Consider the following 16080-nt stretch of genomic DNA (forward strand, 5'->3'; position numbering starts at 1 on the left):
CACCTTCAAGAGTAACATAAGTGGGTAAAGTCAGGGCCAAACCGGGCCATTTCCTCATCCAATCTCTCTGAGGTGCATGGACAGAACCAAGTCTCAGCTCTTTGCAGGACACTTCTGTTTTTTTTTTTTTTAAGCCTAAAGGACAGTAGTCTGTCTCCATTCTTATTCTTTAGGATTTTTTCATTGTCGGATAAAAGGATACGTACATTGGGGCAATCCTCTCTAGATACACTATTCCAGTTGCACCCATGTGATGATGACAGTGCCCCTCAGAGGGAGGGAGCCAACAGATGGGGAGCAGGGAATTCTGAAAACCAAAGCAAAGGTTCAGAACACGGAAGAAGTCCTTGGTGTTCTGCTGAGAAACTTGGACTCCTTCCTCTGCGGTCACACAACTGTCACACGCCAGGCAGTCACTCAGAAATATCTTGGCATCGGCCAACTCATGGAATTCTCCCTTCTCTCTGTTCTCCTGAGTGGGACTCTGGACATTGACTGCAGCATTCTCTTGGTCATTGTTTTTTTTTTTTTTTTCCAAAACGTTACAAAGTCTATATGAATATAACATATAAAGATGCAGCCTCCTTTGTAAGAACAGGGAAGGAAGGGTGGTTAAGTAAGGTACACGGAGCTGCAACAAGCACCAGCTGTGGGGAGGGCCAAGGTGGAAAGGAGGTTGGTACTGGGGCCGAGGCCCTAGAGCCATTGCTGGGGAAGTAGGGATCCCCTCTGAGTGCCACATTCTGAGGCTGAACTAATTGGTCAAGCTGAGGCAGAGGTGGGTGGCCATATCTTCCATCTTCGGTGCTGTTTACCCTTTCCCACCCCAGCTCAGAGCCCTGGATTCCAAAGGCCCCATCCAGAGCAGAGGCCCTGGAAGGGGGTGAGAGGAAGTGAGTAGGGAAAGTTTGAAAGCCAATATGCCTGTGTGCTGAGGGATGGCCAGAGACAGTGGTGAGAGGTAGTAGGGGAAGGGTTTTCATACATACCCTTCTGTGGGGGCCACAGGTGAAGGAGGCCAGGGGAGTAGGGTAGGGATGGGGCACCATGACCCCAGCCTCTTAGGCATCCCTGTCTGTCCTCTGCAGTGAACATGGAGGAAAGGGGCTGCCTCTGAGGAGGGGCCAGGCCAGGCCAGGTGACCATCTTGAGTTCTGGCTGATGTGATGGTCCTCACCCTGAGATGCCATCTAACTGGTGATGGACCCAGGCCTGACTGACTGACTGACACCATGCTGTGGGTGCCTGGGACACAGGCCTGACTCTGACTCCCGCCACTGCAGGCACCCGGGACCCAGGCCTGACTCCGCCTCTGCGGGTGCCCGGGCACAGAAAGCCCCCCTGCTGCGTGTGAAGCCTCCTGCTGGCCTGTTAATATGCAAATTGGTCAATACTGTGATGCTGTTAGAACCAATTTGCATATCACCTCTTTATTACATAGATGTTAATTTTTTAAATGTATGTAAATCACATGGGACACTACTGAAAACATCAAATAAATCATTGAGCATTATAGTGGGATTGTGCTGAAGACCTGCATTTGTAAGACCTGCTCAGCATGTGTTCCACATTGTGTTAGATTATCCTCCTGCAGTAAACTCAGGTGGTTCTTCAAACCACAGTCCCTATACAGATTCACATTTCATTAAAGGTATCCATCATGTCACATCAAATTATTGCCTTAGACACATGTTATAAAGAATGCCAAAATAGTTGGACAGTTTAAGCTGGCATTTGTCTGTTCCATACACATAATATTTATTTTAGCTTTCTTTTTCCATTTCTGAGATATTGGACAAGATTTTCTTTACTAGAAGGAACTCTTACCATTTGCAACAGCATGGATGGAACTGGAGAGCATTATGCTAAGTGAAACAAGCCAGTCAATGAAGGAAAAATACCACATGATCTCACTCATTCATGGATAATAAAGACCATTACAAACTTTTGAACAATAATAGATACAGAGGCAGAGCTGCCTCAAACTGATTGTCAAACTGCAGTGGGAAGGCCAGGGAGGGTTGGGGGCAAGAGGGAGGGGGGTAAGAGATCAACCGAAGGACTTGTATGCATGCATATAAGCATAACTAATGGACATAAGACACTGGGGGTAAGGGAGGGCAGGGGATTGTCAAGGGCGGGGGGGGGGGGGGGGAAAGGACAAATATGTAATACCCTTTGTAATACTTTTAGCAAAAAATAAAAATAATAAATAATAAAAAAATGATTTTCTTTACTATAGTAAACTATTGCTTAACTTCTCAATAAAAAAAAAAAGATTTTCTTTACTATAGTAAACTATTGCTTAACTTCTCCCTTGAATTTCAAGCTAGAGATTGTAATATAAACACAGTTAGTCAATGCAACTTTCCTAGGTGAAGGAGAGACTTATTATGCTTTAAGGGGTAACCATGTCAGTCCTTTAGTTCTCTTTCCATGTTTGAAAATGAACTTTTCTGCGCTATCTTTTGATTAGTCCAAAATAGTCTTTGCATGGGCATGCTGAAAATACCAAAAATTCCTCCCCAATTTTATCCATGTTTAAGGACCTTGTGAGAGTTCCCTTATTCTAGAAAGCCAGTGAGTGAGAGAACTTTCTCTTATGGCAGAGCCATTAACCCTGACTTAACACATTTTAAGTTCATTGTTTCAGGCTTTTCAAGAACACCATCTCTTTTAATTCTTACGGATGCTATTAGAATTCACATGATCATGACTCTGAGGCTTAGAGAATTAGGTTGATTTTTAAGATCACAGATCTAGTGGTGAGCTGTCACATACCTGTGATCTGTGTCACTCCAAAGTCATGCTCTGCCTGTCCCATGAAGCTGTGCATTTCTCCCATTAATTTTCTATTTCATCACTGGAAAATCATCAAAACAATCCAAATATTTATTATTTGTAAAAATCTGTTTTGTGCCATGGTCATATTACCTATTATTTAATACTAGAGGCCCGGTGCATGAAATTCATGCACCGACAGGGTCCCTAGGCCAGGCTGGCTATCAGGGCCAATCTGTGGGGTGACCAGTGGGGTGGTTGGGGCCCCCGCTGTCACCCGCCTTGGCCTGGCACCGCCCGCTCACCTGCCCCATCATCCCACCATGGTCCCGCTCTCATTGGGGCCCATCAGGGCCAGCAGTGCCTCCTCTGCTTCCTGCTGCCAGTGCCGCATCGCCGATGCCCACAATACCCGCCATGTTCCATGCCACCCCCTGGTGGCCAGTGAACGTCTAACTCCCGGTCAATCGAACTCCTGCCCGTGGGGACAATTTGCATATTAGCCTTTTATTATATAGGATAAGACATCTTTGAGAGTGTAAGGGCATTATTCATAATTATGGCAGAAAGGCAGACACACAATGGGTGGGCAAGGTGGTTCTCCTCTGTAGACTTCTCACAGGTGTGTTCTCATGCACTGCTAATCCCATTCTGTTTATTTTCCATAGAGTAATTATTTGTGGCTCCTCCCTCATCAGAGAAATATACACAAAAGTAAGGACTTGTTTTTGCTTGCCCTTTTATTCCTAGAACCTAGCACAAATTCCTGGAAATTACTAGACAATAGATGATTTCCTTAATGTATAAAATATATATATATATTAGAAGGGTCCATGACTCTTTGGTCAAATGGATTAATGGTTGAAGGAAAAAAAGCAAAGAAGAAAGAAGCTATGCAAAATATAATTAAAGTAAACCAGAATTAAATGTTTCTTAGCAATATATGTAGAACCTTAATTTTCTAAGTATTTAGTTGAAAGAGATTAATTTCTCTATCAATTGCTAAAGTTCAAGTAAGTCTCATTGTGATAGTCTTATTTTCTAGTTTATTCCTGAGCTTTCACATCTTGATAATTATTGCAGAACTTCAAATATATGGATAAACATCTTGGATTTATGAATAATGAAAAATTCCTAAATTTATATCTGACATTCATTTCATTGAGAAAATCTGAAAAGTCAGTAATTTTTAAATATGTGAGGAGGCAATTACTCAATTATTTCAAATCATAAGTTAATCATCCCAGAAAAAATCAAACTTCAATGTGGATCAAAGAATTCTAAAATATACAAAATAGTTTAAAAGACAAAACATTTTTTTCTTATAATTTCTGGGATTGATCAATGAATAATAAAAGGTACATTTACCTAATCAGTAAACAGGAGCAATTTGGAAAAAAATAGAGAATGGAAATTTAAATGTGGACCTGAATTGCTGCAAACCTTGTGCACCCAGTGTGAGTTCTATTATTGAAAGTACCAAAGCTAGTCTATGATATATATTTTATGAAATTCTCCTTTAGGCTATCCATCTGTGATAATATCCCACTGCTATCTTTCATATTGACTTTTCCTTGTCTGTAATATAAGGAGAATGAAGCTAAAAGATTATTCATGATAGAAAGGAGCAACTAGCATTAAAGTAAAATGTAAAAAAAAAAAATCTGGTGTAAGTGGTTCTTTTCTATAGCTTAGGAAACTTTTCCTCAGGTTAAAAATTCTTTTTGATACATTACAACCAGAGAATTTGTCTCATAATTAACTAGCTTGGGAAATGGAGGGATCCATAGATTTTCATGTCCCCTGTGTGCAAAGTTGCTTTCATTTTGTTATCTTTCTAGTCATTTCCTCATCTCTCACCTGAACCCTCACAGCTGATACTACCAAGCAGAGCCTACACATACACACACACACACATTTTATCAAGGGGAAATTATCTCATATTCTAGACTGCAATAGATTCCATATATGATCAAAATAGATGAGTTAATAGCCTTTAAATCATTTGACATGTTAAGAAAGACATCATGCAAATCAAAAGTATTACTCTGAAAAGCATTAAATCTCAGAAAATTAATTTGAACTAGTTTCAAGACATTTCCTTTATAGTATGTATTTCTTACCACACAGAATATTTCTACTTGAGGTGCCAAGGAAGCTATCATTATTAAAAGACTGATGAATAATAGAAACACTGCAAGTGTTCAAAAATTCATGTCTGTTATTAAAACCATTTGTGTTTTCATTAGAAAACTTTTCTACCATAGAAGTTTGATTAAAGTGTGTTAATTTAATGCTTTTAAATAACAATTCATGTGCATTAATGTACTGATACCTTTTTCTAGAATTTTTATGATCTTCTTTCTATGCTTGTATTTAATTCACCCACACAGAAGATTGTGTGCTTACCAACAATTAACTCCTTGGGTATCTCAACTGAAAAAAGATGGGTAAGACATCTTAGGAGATGTAAAGTCTCATGCATATGGGATTAAACATTCAGCAATATAGTTATACTGAAAATAATAACCATATAAAAATAAAATATCAATGTCAAATAACTGTACTTTAAAGCAGGATTCTTTAAACTGTCACACTGAATTAGACAGAGAATGAGACAGCTTGAATAACTAGGTTGAAACCTTTAAAATAATTTTAACCCTGGCATGCCAGTGAAGACATTGATTGCTGTACATTAATGAAACCTTTGATTCTCTTATTAAATAACAATCTATTTTTCTTCTTCTTTCTAAACTTAATCTTATGGCTAAACTGTAAAAGCACACATAAACAGTATACATCTTGTCAAGAATGCCTATGTGTATGAAGGAAATATAATAGCCAGCCCATCAATTTCAAAATATTCTTTCTCTCTTCTGCTAAAAATCTCTTTAAAAAAAGTGATGAAGACGATCAAGAATGTATTTTACACTAGAGAATCAGAATAAAATCTTGAGAAATAATTACTATACCTTTTTATGTAAGCCCAGATAAAAAAGTACTAAGACACAGAATATATAGATCATTTCCACAAGGAAAACTTACTGATTTTTTTAAAGTACTGATTCAAAAATTGCTGTCATTTTATCCCAATCTCAATTACAGTGCCATACATTGATGACCAGCTTCATTATGCCATTTTATTTCTTAAGTATACTCATGGAAGCAACAATAGAGAAGACTTGGCTACATATTTTATTTCATAAGAATACATCAAATAAAAACTATTATATGTCCTGAAATCTTACACAAAAATAATAAAATATTAAGGTACCTTAATTTCATTCATTACAATGATCTCCCAACAGTTTTGGAAATTTACTGCATGTGTGTGTATATATAATGTATCTTTATATACATAAACACATGTATATAATTGTATTGTATATTATTTTTGATTAGTACTTGACATCCAACCCTAGCAGGCTTTCAGTATTACACAATCTGGGAAGTGACATATTGTAAACCTCAGATTTTCTTGAAACTAGAGTTATGAATTCAAATTAGATTCCACCAACGAGAGGCACTTGTTCAAGTTCCTGAAAATGAGTTAGAGCACAGATCATCTTCCTGCTGTAATTCCTACAAGCCAGAATAGTCACAGAGATGTAAGTATTGGGGACTTTCTCCAAAGTCTAGATAGACATCAGCTTCAAGAGAATCTTGAGGCAGTTGAGTAAGATTCTGTCTGTAACCCAATCACTAGCCATCAACTTCACAAGTGGAAATAGCTGAAGAGGCAGAAGCTGTGTCTTCTCCTCTGGGTTAAAACTAAGGTATTAGTACGTAGTTGAAATTACTAATCCATTGGCAGTCACTTTACTTTTGTCTTTCCAGATACTGAATAACTGTCAAGCATGTAATGTCTTGTGTGTCCTGGACCATTATCCTGAATGATAACACAAAGAGGGAAAATCAAAATTCTCCCAAATAAGCCTTTGAAAGACTGTGTAGAAGTGTAGAATCTTCCATTATCTTTGTCTCAATACTATACCCCCCTCCTTACACTATGTGCTTGAATAATACATTTTTTTTCTGCAAATATTGAGAGGGAAATGAGAGAGGGAAAATATTCTAAGCAGGAACTCTACACATATATCAGTGAGGAAGACTTTGAAACCTCAGTAGAACATGTTGATTGTGGGAAGTGAAGACTTTAAATTTAAAGTAGAGAACACTTCCATTCTGCAGCGATAAAGAATTTAATCACTGAGCCTCTTATTTTTTGTTTATAAAAATTATGAAATTGGACAGTACATGGGTATTTTGTTTATCCTGAATCCAATTTTATGAATAATCATTGTTCCTTGATTTGACAACTTTTGGAGCCCATGTGGATAAGGTATGCTGAAAGCCCTGATTTCAATGCTTTAGTAAAGCATACTTAATGCGGCCTGAGCATTCAAGGAGCTTCATTATCTTGGACATCAGTATGGTTCAAATATCCTTCCAATTAGAGTCCTTCCTTGGATTATAATCTCTCTATATATATATATCTTCCGTGGTATTAAAAGCTGCAAAACCTACTAAAGTTTGGAGTTCCCAGGGCTGCCCTATACCCATGTGGAGAGACTTACATCTGTGAATTAAACCATGACAAGATGAACAAAGCCAAGAATTTGAATCCTTGGATACAGATGTGCTAGGAGGGCATTTATACTGTATCCTTTGCAGTAGCACAAATATGTTTTTAGCTTAAGTTTAAATTAGGACTTGTAATATTGGAACTCAGTGGATCCTAATACAGATCCAATCATTGGATAAACACTCTGAAACCATTTTAAATAAATGGTTTAGGGTGTAAAACTCAGTGCTCTGCTTGTTAATATATATGTGTATGAGTTTTTGCAAAGTTTTATAAATGTTTCTCTAGGAAAATTTATTTTGATTTAACTAGGGATTTAATCTGTTTTCCCGTAGACAATACTAGGGTCAAGGTGCATGAATCTGTGCACCTTGAAAGGAACTGTGGGCCACGGTGGGCAAAGGGACGGGTCTTGGCCCATCCTCCATGCTCCTGCCTGGCCCCTCTCATCACAGCCTCCAATCCCCTGTCTCCTGGCAGCCCTGCTCCTGCCGCCACCGCTCCCACGTACTGACAGTGCCAGCCCTGCTCACACCAATGATGGTGTGGAGTGATTGAGGGGGGCTCCAGCAGTGGATGTGAGTGGTGGCTGCTGCCCTGATCACCCCTCAGAAGCAGGGGGAGGTGGAGAAGCCCTCAGGGGTGATTGGGGCTGGCAGCCCCCACTCACAACCACTGACAGCACTGAGCGATCAGGACCAGCGCCAGGCGCTAGCAGCGGTTGCGAGCGAAGCCAACACCACAGCAGGTGCGAGTGCCAGGTGGGACCACAGCACGTGGACCACTGACAGCACTGAGCAATCAGGACCAGCGCCAGGCGCCAGCAGCGGTTGCGAGCGAAGCCAACACCGACAGCAGGTGCGAGTGCCAGGTGGGACCGCAGCATGCGGAAGTAAAGAATTTTCAGTAACCACCAGAGGCTCACCCCAATGGCAGCAACCAGCGCCCCGCCTTGGTCTGGTGCCCCGGCTCACCTGCTCCACCATCCGGCCACGGCTGATGCCCACTATGTTCTGCACTCTGCCACTTGCTGCTGACGCCCGCCATGTTCTGTGCGCGCCCCCCTGATGGTCAACGCACATCACAGCTACCAGTTGTTTGGTCGTTTGGTTATTCCACCGTTCAGTCTATTTGCATATTACGGCTTTATATATATAGATGCTTAAACTTGGAAAGTTTGTTTTGCTAAAAGGGAAATTATGAGCAGACTCCAAAGAACCACACAAAATGTGTATAGCATGCTTATTTGTAGTGAGAGGAGCCTGTGAGCAAAAAGTGGAACTTCAGGTAGATGAGACATGGTCTGTGGCATCACTTTTGACAGAAGCTGGTCTGTTCAAAATGTCAGTTTGGGGAGAAAGGAATTCATCATAAAGCTGTTAACAGTACATGGCACCAGATGTTAGACTTGGTCCTTGAGTTTGGATAGGAAAAAAATCAGAGCCAAGATTAAAACACAAGTGAAAGTTTATTTAGAAAGTCACAGAGATAAAGGACTGAGCCATAGAAGAAGTGAGCCAGCTGGGCTGCATGGACTCAGGAAACAAAAGGCAAAAGAAGGGCCCTTGGAGCTTAGGAAAAAGGAAGGCAAAGAGAACAGGCCTGTGGGAAGAAGAGGTGGCAAAGTGCATTGTGCTCCAGAAAGAGCATGCCTGGGGAGAGAAGCGGGTGGGGAAAGCACAGGCACGCTCTAGAGCAGGGGTCCTCAAACTATGGCCCGCGGGCCACATGCAAATACAAATATTGTATTTGTTCCCGTTTTGTTTTTTTACTTCAAAATAAGATATGTGCAGTGTGCATAGGAATTTGTTCATAGTTTTTTTTAAAACTATAGTCCGGCCCTCCAACGGTCTGAGGGACAGTGAACTGGCCCCTTGTTTAAAAAGTTTGAGGACCCCTGCTCTAGAGAGAGTGAGCACTCACTGGCTCTTTTGTCTTGACGTTCTCAGGTGAGGCTCTTAATAAAATGTTCATCAGCTTTCCAGGTGTGTTCTTTTAGGGTCATGGTCTATACTGATTGCTTGGTGTCAGGGTAGGGGGTCATTAGTTATTAAAGCTGATCCGAATGTCACCAATAGTATCATTTTGTCTGGTTTGCTGTTTTCTGGACCTGAAGCTGAAATGCAACTGAGGCCTAGATATTTTCTCTAGTTTGACCAAAACTCTTTCTCTGTGGTCAACAGACCCAAGGCTTATTATTTGATGCTGGTCAGAACTGTGCAAGGTCTTATATAGGAGTCATATGAGACTATTCTCTGCCCCCCACTTAGTCCTCCCTTAATGGGGTCTACTGCATGGCTGGCGACATGCCAGAGGAAGAAAGATCAGGGGAGGGTCTGAACCACACGGCCAAGGATATTAAAGGTCAGGGAGTTAAACTACATGACCAGTGATATGCTAAGAGAGAAAGGTCACCCCTGGGAGGGAGGTCCCACCCTGCAATTGTCTGTTGCTAGGCACCCAAGGTTCTTTGCCATGGGTGACCTTCTGCATCTGGTCTATCATTCCTATTTGGTGCATGTCTAATTGTCTACCACATCACAGTCATTCAAAGGTAGTAATGTAGATAGTAACATAAGTAAAACCTCATGATAAAATTAAAACAAGACAAGTGAAGCTTTCAATAGTAGAAATAAGTTTGAAAGTCATTTTTAATCCTTTCTGAAACAAAGTAGATTTTAACTTAAATGGAGCAGCTTATAACTTAAATAAATAATAAATTTTATTAAATTATATATATTATATATCTTGTGATGTGTGTATATGTGTGCATACTTGTGTGTTTATTTACTTTTTCCCTGATATTCTAAATTTTTCCACCTCTGTTTTCAAGTAAATTTTTTAAATATGCCTATTTCATAACTAAATAAATTTGAAGAATAACTTGAACTTTTATCTTTCTGGTTCAATTATACATTACTGGAAACAGGCTAAATAACCATTCTCATTCATTTTTAAAAAGTCCCACTAATTGGTACAGTAAAAAGCATGTTATATTGACTCAGCATGTTTCTGTATTCAGAATGTTAACTTTTGCTAAAGTTTAGATAACTCTTTTTTGAATCTATTTAATTATCCTAGACTACTTTTCTCTTAGGAGTTACTCACAGAACAACAGAAAAAGAAGTAAAACACTTTTTTCTTTTATTCCTACTGAGTTCTATTTAATCTTTTTTTCTTTTTTCTTGGCTAACATTTTAATATTGAAACTCAAATCTAAAATTAATATGAAATTTTACACTCTATGTTTTCTTAAGTAATATCAATTACACTTTCACCTTCTCTATGAAACATTCTCTGATCATCTCAGTTGAAAGTAATTCTCTCTTGCTTGGAGGTTTTGTAGTTTATATTGCCAAATATCTTGTTTGAAACTTATAATTAAACATACTTTTGTAAAATTGATATTTAGAGAGAGAGAGAGAGAGAGAGAGAGAGAGAAATATGTTGTTCCACTTATTTATACATTCATTGGTTGCTTCCTGTATGTGCCCTGATTGGAGATCGAAACCACAACCTTGCATATTGAGACTATGTTCTAAACCAACTAAACTACCCAACTAGAGCCTAATTAAGTGTCTTTTTAAAATGCTCTTAGGAATAAGATATAATTCTTTCTTGGTTTCTTTTCTTCCCTATATTACCCAATTATTTCTATTCAACATGAGCTCATAAATACTCATTGATAATGGACCACAATTCACCACATCTAACAATATAAGAAATGAAAATGTGTATCTTCCTAAAGAAGAAGCATATACATACTATGTAGATCTCATCATCACAGTATTCTAGATACACACTATCCATGGCCAAATTGGCTAACAGAAATCCCTTTTCCTTCTTCAAATTTTCTGAAAGTGGACCATACACTCTACATTTCAGGAGCTTCAAGGACACTCTTCCCTTTTCTAGGATATACTAAAGAAGATAAATTTGTAAGCGAAAGGGAAATATTATTCATAATGCTGTGTCTTAAGCTGAAAAGTATTGGGAATAATTTTTCATAGAGACTAATGTTTAAATTGTAGGTAAGCTTAATGTAAAGGATAGTTTTATTCTGTTTTAGTGGCATTATTAACTAAAAGGATTTATTCTGTATGATTTGAGAGATGGGGCAATATGCAGAATATATTTCCTTTGAAAAAAAAATGCTTTCTGTGTTTCCAAGAATTGACTTGCATTAAAAACTTTTATGCACAAATGTTTGGTGAGTTTGGGACTGGCTATACTAAATTCTTCCCAATCTTAAAGTAGATTGTTTTAAAAATAGCAATACCAGCATAAAAGCTATATAATGTTTCAGAAGAAAGAAACAACTACTAAGGAAATTTTCCATTTTGACTTTCAAGCCTTGGCATAACTCTTTTACAGAGCATGGAGTACATTTTAGCTGAATATTCAGAAGGGGAAAATAATAACTCTTTTACAGAGCATAGAGTACATTTTAGCTGAATATTCAGAAGGGGAAAATATGACCAGAGAGAGAGAGAGAGGTCTAAGACAACATGCTTCACTGATAATCTGAAAATTTGGACTTAAAGAAGGAAAGAAGTACAGAGGGAGAAACTATCCATTCTTTTGGAATTATTAATGCTTTCTAGAAAGATCTTGATCACTTTAAAATGTTTCCCTCAGGTCTGATTCATGCAATTCCTTTGACTTTTTAAAGACTCCTCCTGAAATGTCAGTCACTTCCTCTTTATAATCTATTTTTAACATTCACTCTTATTTAAACATGTCAGTTTCTCTTCTTGAAACCAAAGTCTTTGGAGGAGTTCTAGTCCATGACAATATAAAATGGAGTGAATGCCAGATAAGCCCCTCCTGGGTAAGTCATTTATTTTCACATATTTATTACCTTGTGTGCTTTATTATATCAAATTAATGTCTATAAAATGTTTCACACTGATACCCCTCAATAAATATTTAGTCTGGTCATCCCTGGCATCAATACTAATTAAAGGTGCTTTGTAAGAACTGTTTACAAAATGTTTTGAAATGTCCAGATGATAGTTGTATAAAATGCATCACATTGATTAATATTTATTACCTGTTTAAAATTTATATAGTACTATCACATTGAAGCTTCGACATTTTGACAAGAATATGATTTTAACACTAGAATAAAAGGGAGGAAAGAAAGAGTATCTTATTTTTTAGGTCAGCCCATGCCCAGGGATAAATTCTATGCAATTAAGTAAACATGGCTTAAAAAGATGACTTGAAATTTGTAATTAATAGTAGCACTCCTATCTCTTGTCCCCCTTATTTTTCTAGCTAATTTTTACTCTCTACTTCCCCTAAATATTGATTTCACACTTACACTCAATAGCACCCATTCACTTTGTTCTGAATCCTATGACAACTCTGCTACCTCTTTCTTGGTCCATCACTCTGATATTCATGTTCCCCCTCTACTCATGCCAACGTGCCTTCTCCCTTCCTGACACATACATCTTTATTCCTCTATTCTCCTTCCATGTATGTGTTATTGTCTTTTTCACATATAATTTTTGGGTGGAAAATTTATTTCAACTTAAACACATAATGGTTTCAGGAATGAGGGTCTGTTCAATTTGGAAATTTTATACATGGGCAGGAATTTCATATTTAAGAATTATTTTCTATGAATTTTATAAAAGACTATTGGAAGAAAAGTAATATACTCCAAGAATAGGCAAGATATGGTCTAACTTAGTAATTATATTTTATATCAATAATCTTACCACATATAATGAGCTTCATGAAATTTGCTTTTCTTTTCCATATGCACTTAGTAACTTTTTAAACCTTTATGAAATGCTACATTATTTTCCTGGGATCAGCACAGCAATTTCGAGGACTTCTCACAAAAGGAATTTTGTGTGTGTGTGTGTGTGTGTGTGTGTGTGTGTGTGTACACATGTAGTTTTATTGTAACAAAGCAACTTGTATACTTTTAATGTTTAAAACTGAGCATCATCTTTCCTTTCCAGTGAAACAAAAATAAAATTTTAAAATAAACAGGAACAAAATTACAATAGAGAAATGTCAATTCTGAATAAGATCCTACAGGTTCTGCTGATTCTCCCATTGAGCGGCAGGGCTGAAGTCATCATTAGGAGAGAATTTTATTTAAAAAGTCTCATCTTAGACTGCAAGGATGTCCATTAAACATCACAATTAAACATACCAAAGGAGAAGCCATGTTGTAAAATGCCCACTTAACCCACCCAAATATCTCGAGCCCACCCTTTGCTGACCTTCTATAACACCCCCTTTTTTAAGTCTTTTTCTTTCTTTTTTTAAACAAGAGAAAGTAGACAGACACATGTTGGTAAATGCTAACTGTCCATATTCACATAGAGACACAGTGTAATCTCTGAGCCCAATATACAGAGAAAGGAGGAAAAAGCTAGAATTCTGTGCACTACTACACAGGGGCCTAGCATCCTCCAGCTCCCAGCAGAGCTAAGGGAGCAGAAGGTTTTTCTTTTTTCCCACAGAGCACAGTGGTGTTGATTCCATTAAATTTTTCTTGAGACAGGAAGGGATAAAAATGAATTTGGAACAGAAAGGGGCAAAGATTCTTTTCCCAATGTATTCTGCTCAAGGTACATCCCCCCCAAATAAGGTGAGAACCATGGTGTAAAGGAGAGAAAAGAGTCCTCAAAAACAAGGCTACTGAGTATAAGAGGGGGAAAAAAGAAAAATTAAAAAAGGACTGTAACTTGCTCCCAGGGACTGGAGAAAATTTAAAAAAGGTTGGAATCCATCACTGTTCCTTACTCATCTTCTCCTTCATCTTCCTCTTCTTCTTCCCCCTCATCATCATTTTCATCTTCTTCACCTTCATCCTCATCCCCTTCTTCAATATCTTCCAACCTTTCTTCTTCTTCTCCTTCTTCTTCTTCCTCTTCTTCTTCTTCTTCTTCTTCTTCTTCTTCTTCTTCTTCTTCTTCTTCTTCTTCTTCTTCTTCTTCTTCTTCTTCTTCTTCTTCTTCTTCTTCTTCTTCTTCTTCTTCTTCTTCTTCTTCTTCTTCTTCTTCTTCTTCTTCTTCTTCTTCTTCTTCTTCTTCTTCTTCTTCTTCTTCTTCTTCTTCTTCTTCTTCTTCTTCTTCTTCTTCTTCTTCTTCTTCTTCTTCTTCTTCTTCTTCTTCTTCTTCTTCTTCTTCTTCTTCTTCTTCTTCTTCTTCTTCTTCTTCTTCTTCTTCTTCTTCTTCTTCTTCTTCTTCTTCTTCTTCTTCTTCTTCTTCTTCTTCTTCTTCTTCTTCTTCTTCTTCTTCTTCTTCTTCTTCTTCTTCTTCTTCTTCTTCTTCTTCTTCTTCTTCTTCTTCTTCTTCTTCTTCTTCTTCTTCTTCTTCTTCTTCTTCTTCTTCTTCTTCTTCTTCTTCTTCTTCTTCTTCTTCTTCTTCTTCTTCTTCTTCTTCTTCTTCTTCTTCTTCTTCTTCTTCTTCTTCTTCTTCTTCTTCTTCTTCTTCTTCTTCTTCTTCTTCTTCTTCTTCTTCTTCTTCTTCTTCTTCTTCTTCTTCTTCTTCTTCTTCTTCTTCTTCTTCTTCTTCTTCTTCTTCTTCTTCTTCTTCTTCTTCTTCTTCTTCTTCTTCTTCTTCTTCTTCTTCTTCTTCTTCTTCTTCTTCTTCTTCTTCTTCTTCTTCTTCTTCTTCTTCTTCTTCTTCTTCTTCTTCTTCTTCTTCTTCTTCTTCTTCTTCTTCTTCTTCTTCTTCTTCTTCTTCTTCTTCATCATCATCCATGTCAGGAACCAAGTAGTACTGTAATGGATTTGGCCAAATGTCATCTTTGATGACTTCTCCCAACTCATCTGCACCTGCATCAGAATGGTCAGAGAACCAGGTAAAGAAGCTTTCTGGTTCCTCATGCTGTCTCTTCCTGCTGACTGTATTCTGAGTTTGACTTGAACGTTTTGTCAAATCCTTTCTAGATTTCCATTTGATTTCAGTGGACTTTGAAGATGGATCACCACTCTCATTCAGATGAAACTCTTTGGAGAGAACTTTATTTTCGAAGTAAGGATTTTCATCAACATAAAAATCTGTTCTGTAACCTGATTTAATATCTTCAAATTCTGTCACTTCAACTCTTGTCAAATAATGCAGTGCCTCTTCATCCTCTTCACCAAGCAGTGCAGACACTTCTGGATGGTTGACAAATGTTGTTACCCCAAAATTTGGGATTTGGGCAATCAATTCTGACCTCTTCTGAAAAAATGGTTGGCAGAGTTTGTTACATTTCTGTTCTACTTTCAAAATCTCCTCACTGGCTTGTTCATTAAGTCTGTCTATTTCATTTTGTACTTCATCAATATGTTCAATCGCTTCTTGCTGTTCTTTTTCTCCTTTTGGCATGTCCTTAGGGGTCGGCTTCTTCTCCAGCTTGGGAGCTGGAGGCAGTTTCGGTTTCTTTCTTCGTTTGAAGTGGGAGTGAGGACTGACGTTTGGGGGCCATTCTGTGAGGAAAGTCCGAGGCGCTGGGAAGTTGCCAGGCACAAAGGCACACTGAGCATTCAGAAAAGTAATTTTTACTTTTTAGAGCACTTTCAGGGTCAAATGCCAAAAATACCTGGATGCTTTTTCAGAAGCAAAATATTTTTAAATGATCTGAGATACCCAAATGTTTAGACACCATATAAAAATAAAAAGAAATAAATTGACTCTATTAGCTCTGTTTTCTAATGGACATGGATTACTTAAACTATCAGGCATTATAAAGCAACT

The 16080-nt window shown here is 38.0% G+C and overlaps 1 protein-coding gene across 1 annotated transcript; it reads right to left on the minus strand.

Moving 5' to 3' along the window:
• Positions 1-14133: 14133 nt before the first annotated feature.
• On the minus strand, positions 14134-15811 carry LOC102264067 (protein SET-like). The gene is given in 3 exon segments (XM_014549295.1): positions 14134-14234; positions 15042-15771; positions 15773-15811. Coding segments are annotated over 3 exon segments (870 nt in total).
• Between the last annotated feature and the right edge of the window lie 269 nt (positions 15812-16080).

This window comes from Myotis brandtii, unplaced genomic scaffold, assembly GCF_000412655.1.
Source record: "Myotis brandtii unplaced genomic scaffold, ASM41265v1 scaffold546, whole genome shotgun sequence".
Lineage (NCBI taxonomy): Eukaryota > Metazoa > Chordata > Mammalia > Chiroptera > Vespertilionidae > Myotis > Myotis brandtii.